At 39.9% G+C, this 19,098-nt stretch overlaps 1 protein-coding gene across 16 annotated transcripts in view; it reads right to left on the bottom strand.

Annotated features, from left to right (window-relative positions):
* Positions 1-19,098, bottom strand: part of LOC140211100 (microphthalmia-associated transcription factor-like) — a 259,427-nt gene that overhangs the window by 35,485 nt on the left and 204,844 nt on the right. For 15 of the 16 annotated variants that reach the window (XM_072280551.1, XM_072280550.1, XM_072280552.1 and 12 more), the window contains 2 exons: positions 6,579-6,806; positions 2,013-2,036 (listed from right to left, as the gene is read on the bottom strand). In XM_072280551.1, the coding sequence (XP_072136652.1) occupies positions 2,013-2,036; positions 6,579-6,806 (252 nt within the window). The remainder of the gene's footprint in view (positions 1-2,012; positions 2,037-6,578; positions 6,807-19,098) is intronic. The other variant, XM_072280555.1, reaches the window with a different exon arrangement.

Raw genomic sequence — 19,098 nt, 5'->3', positions numbered from 1 at the left:
TTGTGGACAGAGTGGAGGGCTGTCAGAGGTTACAGCAGGACATCGATAGGATGCAAAACTGGGCTGAGAAGTGGCAAGATGGAGTTCAACCCAGGTAAGTGTGAGATGGTTCATTTTGGTAGATCAAATATGATGGCAGAATATAGCATTAATCATAAGACTCTTGGCAGTGTGGAGGATCAGAGGGGTCTTGGGGTCAGAGTCCATAGGACACTCAAAACTTCTGCGCAGGTTGACTCTGGGGTTAAGAAGGCATATGGTGCATTGGCCTTCATCAACAGTGGGATTGATTTTAACAGCCAAGAGGTAATGTTACAGCTATATAGGACCCTGGTCAGGCCCCACTTGGAGTACTGTGCTCAGTTCTGGTTTGGGGTATTATCAGACTGTAAGTTGTAGAAGGAAGATCTCCTGATGTGATGGGCTCTGTGATCTACCTGGCCTACCTAAATGAGGTTTTACCCTGATCAAACTATAACAAAGGATCATCTGTGACCTGAACAACAAAGACAATACTGCAACAGACAAGGCTAAATTTATCACCAACCAATGGATCAAATTAGAACACTTAACTTCCTTTACATCAAAAGGTAAAAGTTGGTAGATGACTAAGCAGCTAATGAAAGAAGTATCTCTTTCACCAATCAACTTCCCAGCTCTTTACTTCATCTTATCCTCTCCCAGCTTCACCTATCACCTTGTGTTTCTCTCTCCCCTGCCCCCACCTTTTAAATCTATTCGTCTTTTTTCCTCTATCCTCTTTTCTCTGGGTCTCTATATGAAACGTCAACTGTGCTCTTTTCCATAGATGCTGCCTGGCCTGCTGAGTTCCTCCAGCATTTTGTGTGTGTTAACTCACACTCAGTGATGGCCAGGCCCAGTATTTAAAGGCATTAATGACAAGGCTGAAGCTTTCACAAATATATTATGGCAGAAGTGTCAAGCAGATTACCCATCTAGCTCTCTTCCCCATCTTCACAGAAGTCATTCCTTAGCATCTTTGATGCATTGCATGTGGTCAAGAAATGGCCGAGAGCACTGGATACAGTACAGGTAAGCCGCAAGGTAACATCCTGGCTACCGTACTTCAGATCTATGCTCCAGAAGTAGCTGCATCTCTCACTAAGCTGGCCCACATTTACAATGCTGATAGCTATCCAATATGGTGGAATATGGCCCTGGACAATCTCAGTTTGGCTGCTTACTTCCCAACAGGTTTTTACATAATTACCTGCAAAATGGGAGAAAATAGACAGCCAAAAGACTTTTGATGCTAGGATCTGAAGCAAAAACAAACTGCTATAGAACTTAGCAAGTCAGGTAGCACCTTTGGAAGTAGAGGGATAATCCATGATTTGGGTCAAGACCCAGCAGCAGCATTCATGGAAGGAAGACTTTGGTTTGAAAAGCAGGTCAGAGGCTGGATATACTGCGATAGGTGACTCATTTCTAAACAACCTAAAGCCTTCCCACTTCTAATAAGCAGTAAGTTGTAGCCTGCTGGAATATTTTTTACTTGCTGGATGAGTGCAGCTCCAACAATAATCAGTTTGACACTATACAGGACAAAGCAGCCTTTTTGACTATCGCCCCATTCATCATCCTGAAATTTCATTTCATCTATGTCAGTGCAGTGCACAGTGGCTCATCTGTGCACAGTCAACAAATTGCATTGAAGTTGCTTGCCTAGGTTACTTCGGCACATCCCCAAATCTGTGACCTGTCCAACAAAGAAGGACAAGGGAAACAAATGCATGAAAGCAAGTGTGTCAGAGTAAAATCATTCAATGTCAACGGAAATAAAACGATGAAGAGGCAATAAACAGGAATTCTAGTTTTACTGGTTTGCACAAACACAAGGATTCTACTGGACCCTGGGGAAAACTTGGCTCCGCAGATATTTTCATAGCTTTCAAAGCAAACATGCAACATTTATAGATCTTAACTATTGTTACAATATGATAAATTTAGCAGATTTTCAGTGTAATATTAATGTATAATATAATTATTACCATTTTCATTTCTGGCAACCAAACCTGTAAAAGAAAATAAATAATATTAGTTTCTTTCCAAAGGATATTGCTAAGGAGTGTGTGCACATGCACATTAATGCAGGTTTAAAATAAAAGAAATCTAGATATTCTGAGAGTGAAGTTCAACACAAGGTAAAGATAAAGTTTAAAAATCCTTAGACGGAGGTCATGCTTAAAATTATTTTCATAATACATGTCCAGTTGATATTAAATACATTACTTTCTGAGATGTTACTTTATTTAATTAAATAATAATTGGCAATTTGGCAATTGTATCAGCAGGGAAAAAACACCAAGATGCAAAATATGTCCATATTTGGCACAAACATGATGCAATGAGTAAAGAAACTTTAGTCCGGAACTTCTACTGGGTATGCTCTTTCTTTACTGTAAATCACACAAAAGCAGCTACACTACCATGAAATATTGCTGAATTTTGAATGTAGATGTCAACTATAAATAACCTATTCACAATAGTTCAAAAGAAACTGTGCTGATAAAAGTTGTGCCCTCCCTTACCGTAACATAATCATTTCCACAAATCTGGCCACAATCTAACTATGAACGTCATCATGAAGAAGTCTATTTAAATTTGAGGACCTTCACAGATGTCCCAAAAATTATACTTTTTTTTAAGTGCAATAATACAATCTTAATATTTGGTCAAGTATACACTGACATGCTTACCAATACAATTAACAAATGACCTTGCGTCAATTTATTTAAATACTTGCATAGGTGTGTCCACATATAGTAGCCTAGATGTTCTTTAAAAATTATTATTTTTTCCAATAAATTCTATTTATTTCTGAAGGTGAACCATATCACCCCAGGGAGGGAATAACGTATAAACTACGTTTAAGTGCTATCCCATTGCACTGGTTATCCCATTGCCTTGGATCAGTTAGCAGTACTCTCGCTTCTGAGTTCAACTACTGTCCACTGAAGCCCCATTCCAGAGTTCAGTATTAACAGCTAAGCTGGAATACTAAAAGATTCCACAACAATAGAGCATGGGTATCATCTCCACTATCCAAACAATATTCCTCCTTTACATAACATCATTTTAAACCAGATTTGCCAAATTCTAGCTGCGTCTGAACACCAAGTGGCTGGGCATTGTAAATTTTCAGCACCAAAATGTGTCCCATTGTATATCTGTGGAAGCCTCGCCATGGTTGCTCTGGCAGCGTACTTTGGGTCATTGGGTGCTGAAAGATGGACATCCTCCCCAGTTTAAACTTTCTGGCAGAGGCTAGCAAAAACAGGATCTCTCTGCATTTAGCAGCATTCATCTTCCCATCAATCCTGACCAGATTTCCAGTCCCTACTGCTGAAAAGCATCCCCAAGGCCTCATGCTACCTGCACCACATTCTACAGTAGGGATGGTGCTACCTGGCTGATGCGCAGTCTCAGATTTATGCCATGTGTACCACTTAGTATTGAGGCCAAAAAGTTCCACTTTGTTCTCATCCACCACAAGACCTTCTTCCATATCATTACAGTATCTTCTAAGTGACACTTTGCAAAGTCTTAATGGGCAAGGTTATGTGTTGTTTTTTATAGGCCTTCTTCCTTGTCACTCTTCCATGAATACCATTTTTATGCAAGGCCTTAGAGATTGTGGGGCCATAAGCTTCTGCATCTCACTCAGAGTGTTGGCATCACAGTAGCCACTCTCACAAATGCCATTCTTCTCTGGTGACTAAGTTTAGAGGGACAGCCTAAACTAGGCAATGTGGCTGTGGTTTTGTATTTTTTCCACTTGTTCACGATAGACTGCACTAAGCTCTGAAGTATGTTGCATCTTTGAGATGGTCTTATATCCTTCCCCTGACTTATCTTGAATGCTCTTTTGTCTTGGATTGGTCTGTTGAAAATCTACCATACTGTTGGACTTCACAGAGAGAGGGGATATTTATTCTGAGGAATTCATTGAAAACAAGTGCTCCTCCAATTTGCTACATCAACAAATTGGGTGAGTTGGTAAGATAATACTGTATATTGCATTTGAGGAAAGATAGCATAGTAATTACAAAGGGGATGAATACTTTTTCAGCCTCACAATTTTGTTTTTAATTTTTAGTAAATTGTTAACAGGGTTTGGAATTTTTCTTTTGATTTGACATGATGCACAATGTTTTGTAATTATTTCAAAATATCGTACTTCAATATACTCTAAATCTAGAAAATGAAACAGTAAAATGTGTAAATAGTTGTGGGGCTGTATACTTTTTCAAGGCACTGTATATTATATATACTCTGAATAGTATTAAATCATAATTCAGCCCCCAAAATTATATTTCAGATAATAAAGCTATCTCTTTAAGTGCAGGACCATACAGTGACAAAATAAAAGACTTTCTCCCAATTTAACATCTATTTATTCTTGTTTTAATTAGCAGCTTAAATAAGAGATCATTTTGCTTTTTTAAACTGTATACTTTGGCTTGACAATTAATCTGTCAGGGCACTTCTGAATTTTGACAAGGTCGATAGTGATATTGATTAGCCTTATTTCTAACAGTGATGAGACAGCCTACAGAGGAGAGGTTAACACCCTGACACAGTGGTGCCAAGATAACAACCTCTCCCTCAACATCCAAAAAAAACAAAAGAGCTGATCATGGATTACAGGAGGAACAGATCCAGGTTTGCCTCGATCAACATCAATGGAACTGGAGTGGAGAGGGTGAATAAGTTCAAATTCCTCAGTATACACATTACTGAAGATCTCACTTGGACTGTACACACTGGCTGTGCGGCAAAAAAGCACAACAGTGTCTCTTCCTCCTCAGGCAACTGAAGAAGTTCAGTATGAACCCCTAAATCCTCAAGACCTTCTACAGGAGCACCATTGACAGCATCCTGACTGGCTATATCACCACCTGATATGGAAACTGCACCAACCTTGATCGCTGGGCACTGCGGAGAGTGGGACGGACAGCCCGGCACATTTGTGGATGTGAATTTCCCTCCACTGAGGACATTTACAGCAGCTGGTACGTAAAGAGGGCCTGGAAGATCACCGTGGACACAAGTCACCCCAACCATAAACTGCTTCCGTCTGAGGAATGGTACTGCAGCATTAAGGCCAGGACCAACAGGCTATGGGACGGCTTCTTTCTACAAGCCATTGGACTTATAAATTCACATGCCTGTACATTGCAACAGAGTCATAATGCAAAGATTTTTACTCCCTCACAATGTGGGATGGATGTAAGATTTAAATAAATTCAATTCAATCTAGTAGCTTCAACTATATTAAAAGTAACTGCCTGACATTAGTGGTTTTACATGGCATGCTCTTTCCAGATGGTAAGCATATCAGAACCAGTTATTTAAAGCTGGAATATATGGAGCACCCAGAGTGCAGGAAAAACAAAACCCTCAACTTGAACCCACCAATGGTATCTTATTTTTTGTACTTACACTGTTGAAGGTATTTTGTATTTCTGCAATCTGCTTGTTTCCACTGTCAATTTTCACTCAATTCTCACTAACATTACTTAACATATGCTGCTTATTCTATAAGAATGACAATAATTTACAGCTTTGGATGTTACTCCAAATATTACAATTTTGATGATTACTTTAGAATTATTATCATCAGCAATCCACTGTTGTAAAATAGACTAAGTACTACACACCATTCAGTAGGGTTTGTGTGGGGTGGATAGGAGACAAACTAAATTAATATGCAATCTGTTACAAGATTTTTTGTTGACTCCATATTAAGGTTTTATTTTATTCCCAATAGAAAAATAACATAAGACACTCTGCATGCTCAGTTCTAAATGATTGAAATTCGAAATTTTCCTCCAATGTGAATGTTCTGCAAGGTAGCTCCTAATGGCCCTGCAATTATATTTGAAAAAAAGTATTTATGGATAGGGACATCAGCTGAGCCACCATCACACTTAAGCACTTAGAATGAAATAGTCAAAAACAGTAAATCACAAGAAGGATATGAAGAGTAATTATATTACATGCCTTCAGTTCTCTGGGATAGATATTTTTTTCAATAGTGTCACTTGTAATTGTACAGTGTAATACTAAGTTTTTAAGACAGCTTCTGTCATTTCTAGCAGAGTGACCGACGAAACATTGAACTTACATATGTAACTGCATTATATATGATCTATAGGTTGAAAAATAACGACTACAATCCTACAGTGTCTAGTTGTTACGATATCTAAGAGAAAACTTTGTTTTTAATGAAGTTCATGATTCTATAAGCAGATTTATACAATTTAGCATTTGTAATACTTTGAAATATACTTCTTCATACAAGATTGTCTCCACTTTCTGTCTCCGTAAATATTCCAATTTGATTTTAAATAAACAGTGTTCTCATTCATGGAGTCCAGAGACAAAATTATATTAACCGACAATTTTATCACATAATGAGAAAGCACAAAATTCAGAAAGGCAGAAAGTATTTCAAAAATTGAACTAAATAAACCATTACTTTAAGTTGATTATGCTTTCTGTAATTATTTACTGCCAGGCCAATAGTAACTGTACAAAGAAAAAAAAATTACCTCTTTCTCACAATTTGAGCTTATGTTTAGCATGGCCATTGGGCTGTTGGGCGCACTGCTTCCATTCCCTGGTGGCATGACATGATCACTCGTTTGGTTGGAACAGGGCATGCTTAAGGGCTGATTTGTCAATTTGTTGCCCAAAGTAGTTGACAGGTACTGCTTAACTTGCTGCCTTTGTGCTTGCTGAATGTGGTATTTGGTTGGATTTTCAAGGTGAGTTTGCACCTACATGCAGAACAGAATAAAAGAGAAGAAGCATTATTCATATGTTCCTTTCTATTATCAAAGCATAGTGTTGCACAGTTTAACAAAAATCCTGGCTTCGCTGTGAATTGTCACTGTTGGAGGAGCTGAAAATTTCTTTCATCAGATGAAGCAAGATTAAACACTGAAATCAGCAAAAAAAAAGTCAAAGACCACAGCCGATTATTAAGGCAGAGTCCTAAGAAGCTTAAAAGTATTCACTTGTAAAATTTTAAAGCACCATACTTTTATTGAATTTACCATGAATGAACTGCAAGGACAACCTAAAGAATAAATTTACTATTGCTGTCCCAAAGCAATAGTGAAAAGACTTGAAACTACAAAGGCCTGTAAAATTCTGAAGCCAATTACAACATATTAAATTTTAAAAAATTAAATTATAATTGAATCAATTCCCTTTCCACTTGCATCTAATTGCAAATTATAGCTTTAGAATGCAGTTCTTTCAGAAGATCCTGAAAGTCTATTTATAACTTTCGGATGTCATATTTATTACTTTAGGTATGATAAAATATTCACAACACACATAGCCCAATAGGTATTTTCATGAGATAATCAACTCAAGAACAACCAATTTTGTGCAATTGAAAAAAGATATCCTTCAATCTGGAACTGAATGCATTAGCAATTGCAGGTTAAATATGTACATTACAGTAAGACTTACCTGATAATGATTAAATTCGAACATCTCAAGTAAAATAAAACATTTACTATGCTGAGAAGCAAATTAACCACTAAGTTTTTCTAATTCTACCTTAAATACTTCACTCAAAAATCAGAACAACCATGATCCAAGATGATTTACCAGTGGCCTAGATAAAGTGGTGTCAGAACTTGCTGGTCTTAAGACAAAAAATTGTTTAATTAGTTATGCATATAATGCTATCAGAAGCACACAGAAGCAGCTTTCAAAATGCTATGGTATCAAGCTGTTTAAATTAAAAATTATTTGCCACTAGCTGTTTTACATAGCTTAGACGTCACTGTTTTTATGCATAAAATGCGTTCTTTCATAGGGCAGCCATGATTTTTTCACTGATAATTGCTCCAAGGCTAATTCATTTCTTCGTTCCAGTCTTAACACTATAACTAGAAAAGTGAACAAGGCCTACAAAGAAGATACGTACAGAAAGAAAGCTCTGTGATAGAATAAGTTATGAAAGGATCCAAATGTTATGGGAAATGTACAAATAGATATGCATATAGCACCTTAACTCTCATTTCGTCTTTTATTTTGTTTGGGTCTTATTCTCGATTTTTATTCTTGAGCTTCCATTAGAGGCTGTCTGTCACCAGTGGATAGACAAATTCAACATGCAGGTTTATCCGAAGCTCAATAAAATGTATTAAGTTATAGAAATACAAAATATTTGTTTTCTTCTTCTCTTTCTAAAAAGTGCCTTGCATTTCCTTACTAATATATCCTAGAAATATTCACTGAACCAGCAAAAGAAATATCACACAGATAAATCAGATGTGCAATAATCAATGATAGGCATCTTTGTGTCTTGAACCACTGACCATCTGACCAGTTGACATAAAACTTCATTCCTACTATTACATACAATTCTACAGCAATATTTATTTATCTTTGCCCTTGCAACTGAGCAAAAAAATAGCAATTTGGGAAAATGAAATGGGAAAGAGGCCATAAATAAAACCATGGAGAAGTTAATACATCAATCAATAACAGTAGTGTTTATGAACAAAGCCACTAGTTTCAGTTTGGTAAACAAGTTTTGAGAATGTCCTTGCATGACAAGGACAAGTGCTGAAACACTGACATGGGTCTTTTGTTCACTTGTACTAATCATTTGTTTGGCTCTTATTATAATCTTCAATGAGTTGCTCTTGCGACTTCAGTGTAGTAAATGTTTAATGGTTGACTTCAAAAATCAATGCCAACATCTAGTAAGCTGTTGATCAGGCATATGCCTTGCTATTCTAGGGAACGTGAAAAGTCTTCCAGTAGAAGTTTGAATAACATCTAAACCACAAGGGGGCAACATTTTCCCAAGTGCTATTTCAGATGAAAGAGTTGTGAGTTATCACTTTCTGTGAGCTACAAGCATATTATAACTGGGCTGAGATTTTACAATATCACATATATCAACTAGCCATGGGAAAGAAATACAATAGATTTTGTTTAATTGGGACACATCGGGATCAGTACATTTTGGCCCAATTAAGCAGCTGCTCAAACTAGCCAAAGTTTTATGGAAATAGTTAAAAAGGTATTAAAAAAAGGACTAATTAAGTAATAAATCATGTACTTAGATGTAATAGAGAACAAATTAGAACACTGCCGTTCTACCACTGTAGTATAAAACTGTGTATTAGTTTCTAATATTTATTGACAGAGGAAATTCATACATGTCACGTTCTTTTGACTGTCAATGAGCAAAATAAGCACAGATACCAAGTGTAGATAATGAACCAATGCTGTCACTGATTGCATCCTTCAAATCTTCATTTTCATTGTAATATTCAGGACGATTGCTGATACCTTCAAATTCTCCATTGTTTCTAACTCATTGAAGTAGCAAAATCATTTCACTTTCACTTTGGGCCATTTCTGGCATCTTCAAGCCTTAATGCTTGAAACCACAATGAGCAAAACGGTTCTGAATAGTCTTATTGCTTACTTCTCGCCAACTATCAGTGGCAAAAATTGCTGCTTTTTGAACAAACACACGCAACTGATGCTATTTGAAAATTGTTTGCTCAAAGCACGATGCAATGTCTAATGACCACACAAGTGCATACAACTGACGCTAGTAACCGTTCAGCAACAGTCTCCTGCCCCAAATAAGCGATAAGCAGCCTAGTATCCCAAATAAACAAAGGAAATCATGGATATTTTCTCAATTCGTTTTTGTTTTTAACAGATGTTCCAAATAAGTAGCTGTCCCAATTAATCGATGACCCAATTAACTGGAATCCACTGTACTTGAAAATGTTTTCAACAATATAAACTTCTTTTAAAATCCATAAAAGAAAGATTTTAATGACCATAAATGGTATGAAGACTAAAATGTAGTCCAGCTTTTGTTAAAAGCTACACAAAAAGTTGCAGCCGAAGACTCCAAAACAGATAAGGAAAAATCATTGCTACAGAAAGTTTTATTACAAATATTTAGGAAGTTTTCCTCTTTGAGCTAGACCAATGCTTTCCTCAAGAAAACAGTGTGGCATTTTTATTACTAAAGCTGAAGTAATGTCAGTACCATATCACTTTTGTAACATATATAATTGATAACTTGAACAAATAATCCATTATCTAAGATTATGCTTTGCTGACAATCATTATTCACAGAAACAATCCTTAATGTGATTTTGCTGACTCACGATCTACAATATATCCTAAAATAGTGGCCAAGTGACATTGTAATTTTGAAAAAACTCAGAATACAATAACTATTGAACATTAAATGGTATTTTATGTATTCTGACTGAATAATTCACACCTTTAATCAAAATGTACTTTGGTTTTTTGGTAATAAAAAGAACGTAATGCATAAAATCATTCAACCTACAAAAACACATTGATTGGAAAAGCAATTCAGTCTGACAAGAACTGGGCTTTGAGCAACATGAGTGAGAGTCTTTCATGCTGAACCTCTACAAAAGCAGGGGTGGTACATTACTTCAAATTCTTTTTATTTTCAAATACTCTCTGCACCTCCAACCATCTCACCATCTCTGCCACTGTTCAACTAGACATCTGTAATGCAGTTAATGTTCCTGCTTTCTGCAGGGGGTGGTTGTATCAAATTCCACCAACTTCTCTAGAGCAAGTTCCAGATATTCACCATTCTCTGTGTTAAAAATCTTTCCCAGAAAACCCCTCTTTAAAACTCGTTCCTCTCACATTAAACCCTTTATTTATGATACCCATGGAAAAATATTTTGATCATCTACACTACCTGTGCCATTAATAATTTTATGTACCTCTATCAGGTCACTACACAGTCTCCTTCATTTCCTATAAAGTCTCCCAATCCAAGCAACCTTCTACTGAACATCCTCTGCACTCTTCACAGCCTAACCACGTCTTTTATATAGTGTAATGACCAGTTGCACTTTTATGTGCAGCTCTAACCAGTGTTTTCTTAAGATGCCACATAATGCCCCGACGCTTTTAATCTATGTCCTGATGTATGAAGACAAGTATGCTATCTGCCTTCTTCATCATCCTATCTACTTGTGTCAAGTCAAGTCGTCACGTCAAGTCACTTTTATTGTCATTTCGACCATAACTGCTGGTACAGTACACAGTAAAAACAAGACGTTTTTCATGATCATGATGCTACATGATCAATACAAAAACTACACTGACCTATGTAAAAAAAAAACACGAAACTACACTAGACTACAGACCTACCCAGGGCTGCATAAAGTGCACAAAACAGTGCAGGCATTACAATAAATAATAAACAAGACAATATGCACAGTAGAGGGCAGTAGGTTGGTGTCAGTCCAGGTTCAGGGTATTGAGGAGTCTGATGACTTAGGGGAAGAAACTGCTACATAGTCTGGTTGTGAGAGCCCAAGTGCTTCGGTGCTTTTTGCCAGATGGCAGGAGGGAGAAGAGTTTGTATGAGGGGTGCGTGGGGTCCTTCATAACGCTGTTTGCTTTACGGATGCAGCGTGTGATGTGATGTCCCTAATGGCGGGAAGAGAGACCCCCGATGATCTTCTCAGCTGACCTTACTATCCGCTGCAGGGTCTTGCGATCCGGGATGGTGCAATTTCCGAACCAGGCAGTGATGCAGCTGCTCAGGATGTTCTCAATACAACCTCTGTAGAATGTGGTGAGGATGGGGGGGTGGGAGATGGACTTTTCTCAGTCTTCGCAGAAAGTAGAGATGCTGCTGGGGTTTCTTTGCTATGGACTTGGTGTTGAGGGACCAGGTGAGATTCCCCGCCAGGTGAACACCAAGAAATTTGGTGCTCTTAACAATCTCAACCGAGAAGTCCAGATTCAGCTTCTGAAGGACCATGTTGCAGCACTGGAGAGGCAACTGGATGATGTTAGGTTAATCCGGGAGAACGAGAGTTTTCTGGACAGGACCTACAGTGAGGTCATTATATCCAGGATACAGAAAGAGAGAAGGAGGACGACGATGAGCAAGGAAAGGATGCTTGAAGTACAGGAGACCCCGGGAGATGTGCCTCTCGTAAACAGGTTCTCCCTCTTGAAAGCTGTCGGGACAGAAGACAGTGCTAGTCTGAGAGGCGGACAGGTCTGTGAGTCAACAGTTGGCGCTGAGGCAAAGCTGAGGAGACAGACGTCAGACAGAGCCGTGGTAGTAGGGGACTCCATAGTGAGAGGTACAGAAAGGGGTTTCTGTGGCCACAGGTGAGATTTAAGGATGGTGTGTTGCCTCCCTGGTGCCGGGATCCAGGATGTCACGGACCGATTGCAGGGAATCCTCAAGAGTGAAGGTGAACATCTGGAAGTGGTGGTGCATGTTGGCACAAATGACGTGGGGAAGAAGAGGAAAGACATTCTACAGTGCGGCTTCAGAGAACTCGGAAGAAGGCTGAAAAGCAGGACTTCCAGGGTGGTTATCTCCGGTTTGCTTCCAGTTCCCCGTGCTGGAGTAATCAAGAATAGGGAGATAACGGATCTGAATGTATGGCTGAGGAACTGGTGCAGCAAGCAAGGATTTACATTCTTGGACCACTGGGGTATGTTTCAGGGTAAGGATGAATTTTACAAAAGGGACGGGTTGCACCTTAATTAGCGGGGCACCAGCATTCTGGCAGCCAGGTTTGCCTCTGCAACACGGGTGTGTTTAAACTAAGTAGTGGGGGGGGAGAGGATGAACTGGAAACATAAGGATGGAGATAAAGGGAAAGTGAGAATAAGAAAATTTAAGAAAGACAGCAGAATCAACAGAGCAGAAAGCTCAAGAAGGGATCGTACAGTATGGCCAAATGAAATAGGAATTGATATGGGAGGTGAGGGGAGTAATGAATTAAAAGTATTGTATATGAATGCAGGGAGTATAAGAAATAAAGTGGATGAGCTTGTGGCACAGTTGGAAATTGGTAAGTGTGATGTTGTGGGAATAACAGAGACATGGCTTCAAGTGGACAGGGCCTGGGAAATGAATATTCAAGGTATACGTCCTATCGAAAGGACAGACTGATGGGCAGAGGGGGTGGGGTGGCTCTGTTGGTGAGGAATGATATTCAGTCCCTTGCGAAGGGGGACATAGAATCAGGAGATGTAGAGTCAGTATGGATAGAACTGAGAAATTCTAAGGGTAGAAAGACCCTAATGGGAGTTATCTACAGGTCTCCAAACAGTAGTCTGGATGTAGGGTGTAGGTTGAACCAAGAGTTAAAATTGGCATGTTGCAAAGGTAATACTACAGTTGTTATGGGGGACTTCAACATGCAGGTAGACTGGAGGAATCAAGTTCGTACTATTGGAAAACATATTAACTCTGTTTTCTAAGTGTTTATTTTAAGTGTTTTTATCGCGTATTAGGTGTTTATTCAGATGTTGACCACGCCTTTACTATGCATTAAGTGTCTGTTACTCAGTGCGTGGGATTACTGTGGTATTTGGGATGTAACCATTGAATGAAACCTGTGTACTTTTAACCCCTCGAGAAAAACGAATGTAGCCAAGTAAGAGAGATAAGAGTGATTGATTTATTAGTTAGAGTAAAAAACTTACAGAGGTATGCTAACCCAGAAGGGCTATAAAGAATGCTGTGTGAAAACGACAAATGGGCAGTCAGTGACAGACCTACACAGCCTAGTCCACTGTCTGTCTCAGCTTTACTTTGCAAATTAAAGTTTAAACATTTCTTGAAGAATCTTCGGCGCTTCCTTGTCATTTGTGAAACCACGACAGTACTGGACCTCAAGAAAGGGAGTTTGTGGAGTCCCTCCGAGGTGGATTCTTAGAACAGCTTGTACTGGAGCCTACCAGAGAGAACGCAATTCTAGATTTAGTGTTGTGCAATGAACCGGATTTGATCAGGGACCTCGAGGTAAAAGAGCCATTAGGAGGTAGTGACCATAATATGATAAGTTTTAATCTACATCTTGAGAGGGAGAAGGGAAACTCGGAAGTGTCAGTATTACAGTTGAACAAAGGGAACTATGGTGCTATGAGGGAGGAGCTGGCCAAAGTTCAATGGAACAATACCCTAGCAGCGATGACAGTGGAACAGCAATGGCAAGTGTTTCTGGGAATAATGCGGAAGGTGTAGGATCAGTTCATTCCAAAGAGGAAGAAGGATCCTAAGGGGAGTAAGGGGAGGCCGTGGCTGACAAGGGAAGTAATGGACAGTATAAAAATAAAAGAGAAGAAGTATAACATAGCAAAAACGAGTGGTAAGCCAGAGGATTGGGAAACTTTTAAAGAGCAACAGAAGGTAACTAAAAAGGCAATATGCGGAGAAAAAATGAGATACGAAGGTAAACTAGCCAAGAATATAAAGGAGGATAGTAAAAGCTTCTTTAGGTATGTGAAAGGAAAAAAATAGTTAAGACCAAATTTGGGCCCTTGAAGACACAAGGAAATGGCAGACGAGTTGAACAGGTACTTTGGATCTGTCTTCACTAGGGAAGACACAAACAATCTCCCAGATGTAATAGTGGCCAAAGGACCTAGGGTAATGGATGAACTGAAGGAAATTTATATTAGGCAGGAAATGGTGTTGGATAGGCTGTTGGGTCTGAAGGCTGATAAGTTCCCGGGACCTGATGGTCTGCATCCCAGGGTACTTAAGGAGGTGGCTTTAGAAATTGTGGACGCATTGGTAATCATTTTCCAATGTTCTATAGATTCAGGATCAGTTCCTGTGGATTGGAGGGTGGTTAATGTTGTCCCTCTCTTCAAGAAGGGAGGAAGAGAGAAAACAGGGAATTATAGACTGGTTAGCCTGACGTCGGTAGTGGGAAAGATGCTGGAGGCAATTATAAAAGATGAAATTACGACACATCTGGATAGTAGTAACAGGATTGGTCCGAGTCAGCATGCATCTACGAAGGGGAAATCGTGCTTGACTAATCTTCTGGAATTTTTTGAGGATGTAACTATGAAAATGGACAAGGGAGAGCCAGTGGATCTAGTGTACCTGGACTTTCAGAAAGCCTTTGATAAAGTCCCACATAGGAGATTAGTGGGCAAAATTAGGGCACATGGTATTGGGAGCAGAGTACTGACATGGACTGAAAATTGGCTGGCTGACAGAAAACAAAGAGTAGCGATTAACAGGTCCCTTTCGGAATGGCAGGCAGTGACCAGTGGGGTACCGCAGGGTTCAGCGCTGGGACTGCAGCTGTTTACAATATATATTAATGATTTAGATGAGGGAATTAAAAGTAACATTAGCAAATTTGCTGATGACACAAAGCTGGGAGGCAGTGTGAAATGTGAGAAGGATGTTATGAGAATGCAGGGTGACTTGGACAGGTTGGGTGAGTGGGCAGATGCATGGCAGATGCAGTTTAATGTGGATAAATGTGAGGTTATCCACTTTGGTGGTAAGAACGGGAAGGCAGATTATTATCTAAATGGAGTCAAGTTAGGAAAAGGGAAAGCACGAGATCTAGGTGTTCTTGTACATCAGTCACTGAAAGCAAGCATGCAAGTACAGCAGGCAGTGAAGAAAGCTAATGGCATGCTGGCCTTCATAACAAGGGGAATTGAGTATAAGAGCAAAGAGGTCCTTCTGCAGTTGTACAGGGCCCTGGTGAGACCACACCTGGAGTACTGTGTGCAGTTTTGGTCTCCAAATTTGAGGAAGGACATTCTTGCTATTGAGGGAGTGCAGCGTAGGTTCACGAGGTTAATTCCCGGGATGGCGAGACTGTCATATGTCGAAAGATTGGAGCGACTGGGCTTGTATACTCTGGAATTTAGAAGGCTGAGAGGGGATCTTATTGAAACATATAAGATTATTAAGGGATTGGACACGCTGCAGGCAGGAAGCATGTTCCCGCTGATGGGTGAGTCCAGAACCAGAGGCCACAGCTTAAGAATTAGAGGTAGGCCACTTAGAACGGAGTTGAGGAAAAACTTTTTCACCCAGAGAGTGGTGGATATATGGAATGCTCTGCCCCAGAAGGCTGTGGAGGCCAAGTCTCAGGATGCTTTCAAAAAAGAGATGGATAGAGCTCTTAAAGATAGCGGAATCAAAGGTTATGGGGATAAGGCAGGAACTGGATACTGATAGTGGATGATCAGCCATGATCACTGTGAATGGCGGTGCTGGCTCGAAGGGCCGAATGACTTACTCCTGCACCTATTGTCTGTTGTCTATTGCCGTCGTCGATGTTCAGCGGAGCATGGTCGTACCGTGTGTGCACTTTCAGGGAACTATGCAGATATATACAGAACAAACTAAGTCAGTAGCATATAGCTGACTTCTAATTCTGATGATGGAGCCAGCTCCAGGTCTAGGGACAGGGAACAAATGTTCCAAGCTGAAGGACTGGTTCATTCTGAATCTAACCCTCAGTCTGCAAATATGTTTGAAAGGTGTCAGCAAACTGAAAGTTAAAGCTAAAGGAATATTGAATGTTTTATTTTGGTCATTAATAGTTTTCATTAATTTGCATCATTTAAATGCATTTTTAAATAACTTGTAACACTTAAAAGTGCTTCAATCTATGTCAGGGATATTGAGAAACAGTTAATTACAGACATCCCACCCTGTAAAAACTCATTTCAGGGAGGTAGCACCATCAATTTGAAGGAAACTTCTGGGAGAGTTGGGACATCTGCAATAGAGTAGCTCCTTAGCAGCTAGCCAGCTAGTTTAAATAACGTTAGCTATGCTGATGAACAAATGACACCTGTTAAACTCACCTCAACATGTCTTTTACATTTTAACCCACCATGGGCAATAGAAAAGTCACTGTCGCAAACAGTGCAGCGAGCAACACTGTCATTATTTTGACCCCTATTAGGCAGGGGTACACTTTAGTGTAGTCTGGGGTGATGTACATTTTATATTTTCTTTTTTTGGAACACTCTGCTACTCTGACTTTTTTTGGAACTCTCTCGCTCTTGCTCTCGCTCTCCATCGCGCGCGCACTCTTTCGCTCATGGTCACTCTCACTCGCGCTCGCTTTCTCTCTCGCTCTCTTGCACTTGCTTTCTCGCTCTCACTCACTCTCTCTCTCTCTTGCTCTCTTGCGCTTGCTTTCTCGCTCTCACTCCCTCTCTCACTCTCGCGCTCTCTCTCTCGTGGTCGCTCTCACTCGCGCTCGCTTTCTCGCTCTTGCGCTCGCTCTCTCTCGTGCTTTCTCACACTCGCTCTCAAAAAAAATCAATTTCCGGGACACTATATATAATTTCCGGGCATCAGGGAGCCAGTATTAATTTGCGGGAGACTCCCGGACCTTCCGGGAGAGGTGGAATGTCTGTAACTAGCCTTGATTGCACAAGTGATCTGAGGATCAGTTGCCGCTTGCATTCTTCCTCCAGTTCATGGGACAACAGGGAGGCCTTGAGTTAAATTAGATCGAAGGGGCAATAAAAGGTAGTTTTGCTGCAGGAATCATGCAGGAGAGGAGGTGAGGCTTGGGTCAGGTCAAGCACTTCATTCCTAGCTACCTATTCTCTCTGTGTATGGTATACTTCATTAGTTTCCTTAAAAACTTCACAGGATAGCCCTGCAGACAGAGTCTGAAATTAAAAGTTTACTTTTTTTGTCAATAACCACTACATGAACCAAGCAGCAGAAAAAAAAATGCTGAGATTCTGAAAGAAGCAGCAATGGAAAATTCTGGATACTCTCCAAGATCTTTCCAGTTGTTGACCGTTTCTCAGTATGCTGCCCTGTTCTGAGCACAAGACCCCCACAGTTGAGCTATGCCTAGCAGAACATTCAAAAGTAGCAACCAAAGCTCAGAAGAACGGAGTAAACAAATTATACCGAACGGATGAAAGGTTAACTGCCTGACAAACAAAAAAGGCCAATTAAAGTCATCAGTTCATTCAAAGTTCAGCTCCACTTTTAAAAACTTCAATTCTTTGTTTGGCTTTGTGTGCTGGTAATTGCTGTCTTCACAGTGCTGTGCAAATAGTTGAGTCTATGAAGAAAGACTATTTATCCTTTAGATAATGAACCAAAACAATCTTCTGCTGTAACTTTCAACAAGAATTCCAATCTGTAATATCAAATTAAAGCAGGTGACCACTTGACCTATAGATTCTGCATGAAATACTTCAAATCAAAAGGTTGTGTTCTCCAGTTACCAGGACTATCATTGTGTAATTCATTCGAACAAATTTTTGTCTACAACGTCTCCATTCCAAGCCATCATAGTTTAACTCAATTTCTCAGGCTGAGACCCAAATTCAAATCTCAGTTATGTAAGAATTTGTTATTTGGTGATACACAACACCATCAAAGACAATGGGAGAACAGAGGAATCCAGAACATCTCCATGTGTGCCTATAAAGGATCCATTTTCCCTCTTAATAAGAAATGACTGATAATCTCCCCAGGCTGTACAGTCAACACGTAATTGACTGTTGATGTGTCCGTGCCCAGAGAGACAACCTGACCTATGGAAAGTGATCTCAAAGATGACCTGCTGTCTCTCTAGCCACCTTTTTACTCTTTATATAGCAAAAGCTCCTCTTGGGATTTTCCTTTACCTTACCTGCCAGATCCATTTCATACTCTCTCTTTGCCTTCCTGATTTACCTCATAATATTTTTTATAGTCATCAAGCAATTCAGTCATTCCCTTCCTCCTTTTTCTTGACCAGAGCCTTAATATGTCTCATCAGCCAGGGTTCCTCAAACTTGCCAGATTTACCATTCACCCTAACAGGAACACGCTGCTCCTGTATGCTTGTGTAGGGCTCTCAGTATACTAGATGGACTGTTAACTGTTGATCGCTTATTAGCAAAATGGCTTCTCTGAGCAAGGGGTTCTCTGTAACTGAGTGTTTGGGTTATACAGTGTGATAATGGAAAATGTATTCATTTGTTAGCCAATGGAAGTCATGTTCTGTTATGTTGTATATGTGTGCTGAGTTGAGGAGCGCAGACTTTTTTTGGGAGGTGAGCAGAGAGGACGGACGTGTGAGGAACGGACAGCGGTTCCAGGGCGGCGGACACTGGACCTCGGGGGTTTGGAGGGTGGCCAGAGTGTCAGAAGGACGTTGTAGATGGAATCGGAGGCGTGAGCTCCAACGAATTAAAGTATTATGTGCGCAAGACTGATAAGTTACTTATGTGGCACCTTTTCTTGTAGTTGTTTCT

The sequence above is a fragment of the Mobula birostris genome, chromosome 16 (assembly GCF_030028105.1).
Source record: "Mobula birostris isolate sMobBir1 chromosome 16, sMobBir1.hap1, whole genome shotgun sequence".
NCBI lineage: Eukaryota > Metazoa > Chordata > Chondrichthyes > Myliobatiformes > Myliobatidae > Mobula > Mobula birostris.
This window is presented reverse-complemented; position numbering and strand designations above follow the sequence as displayed.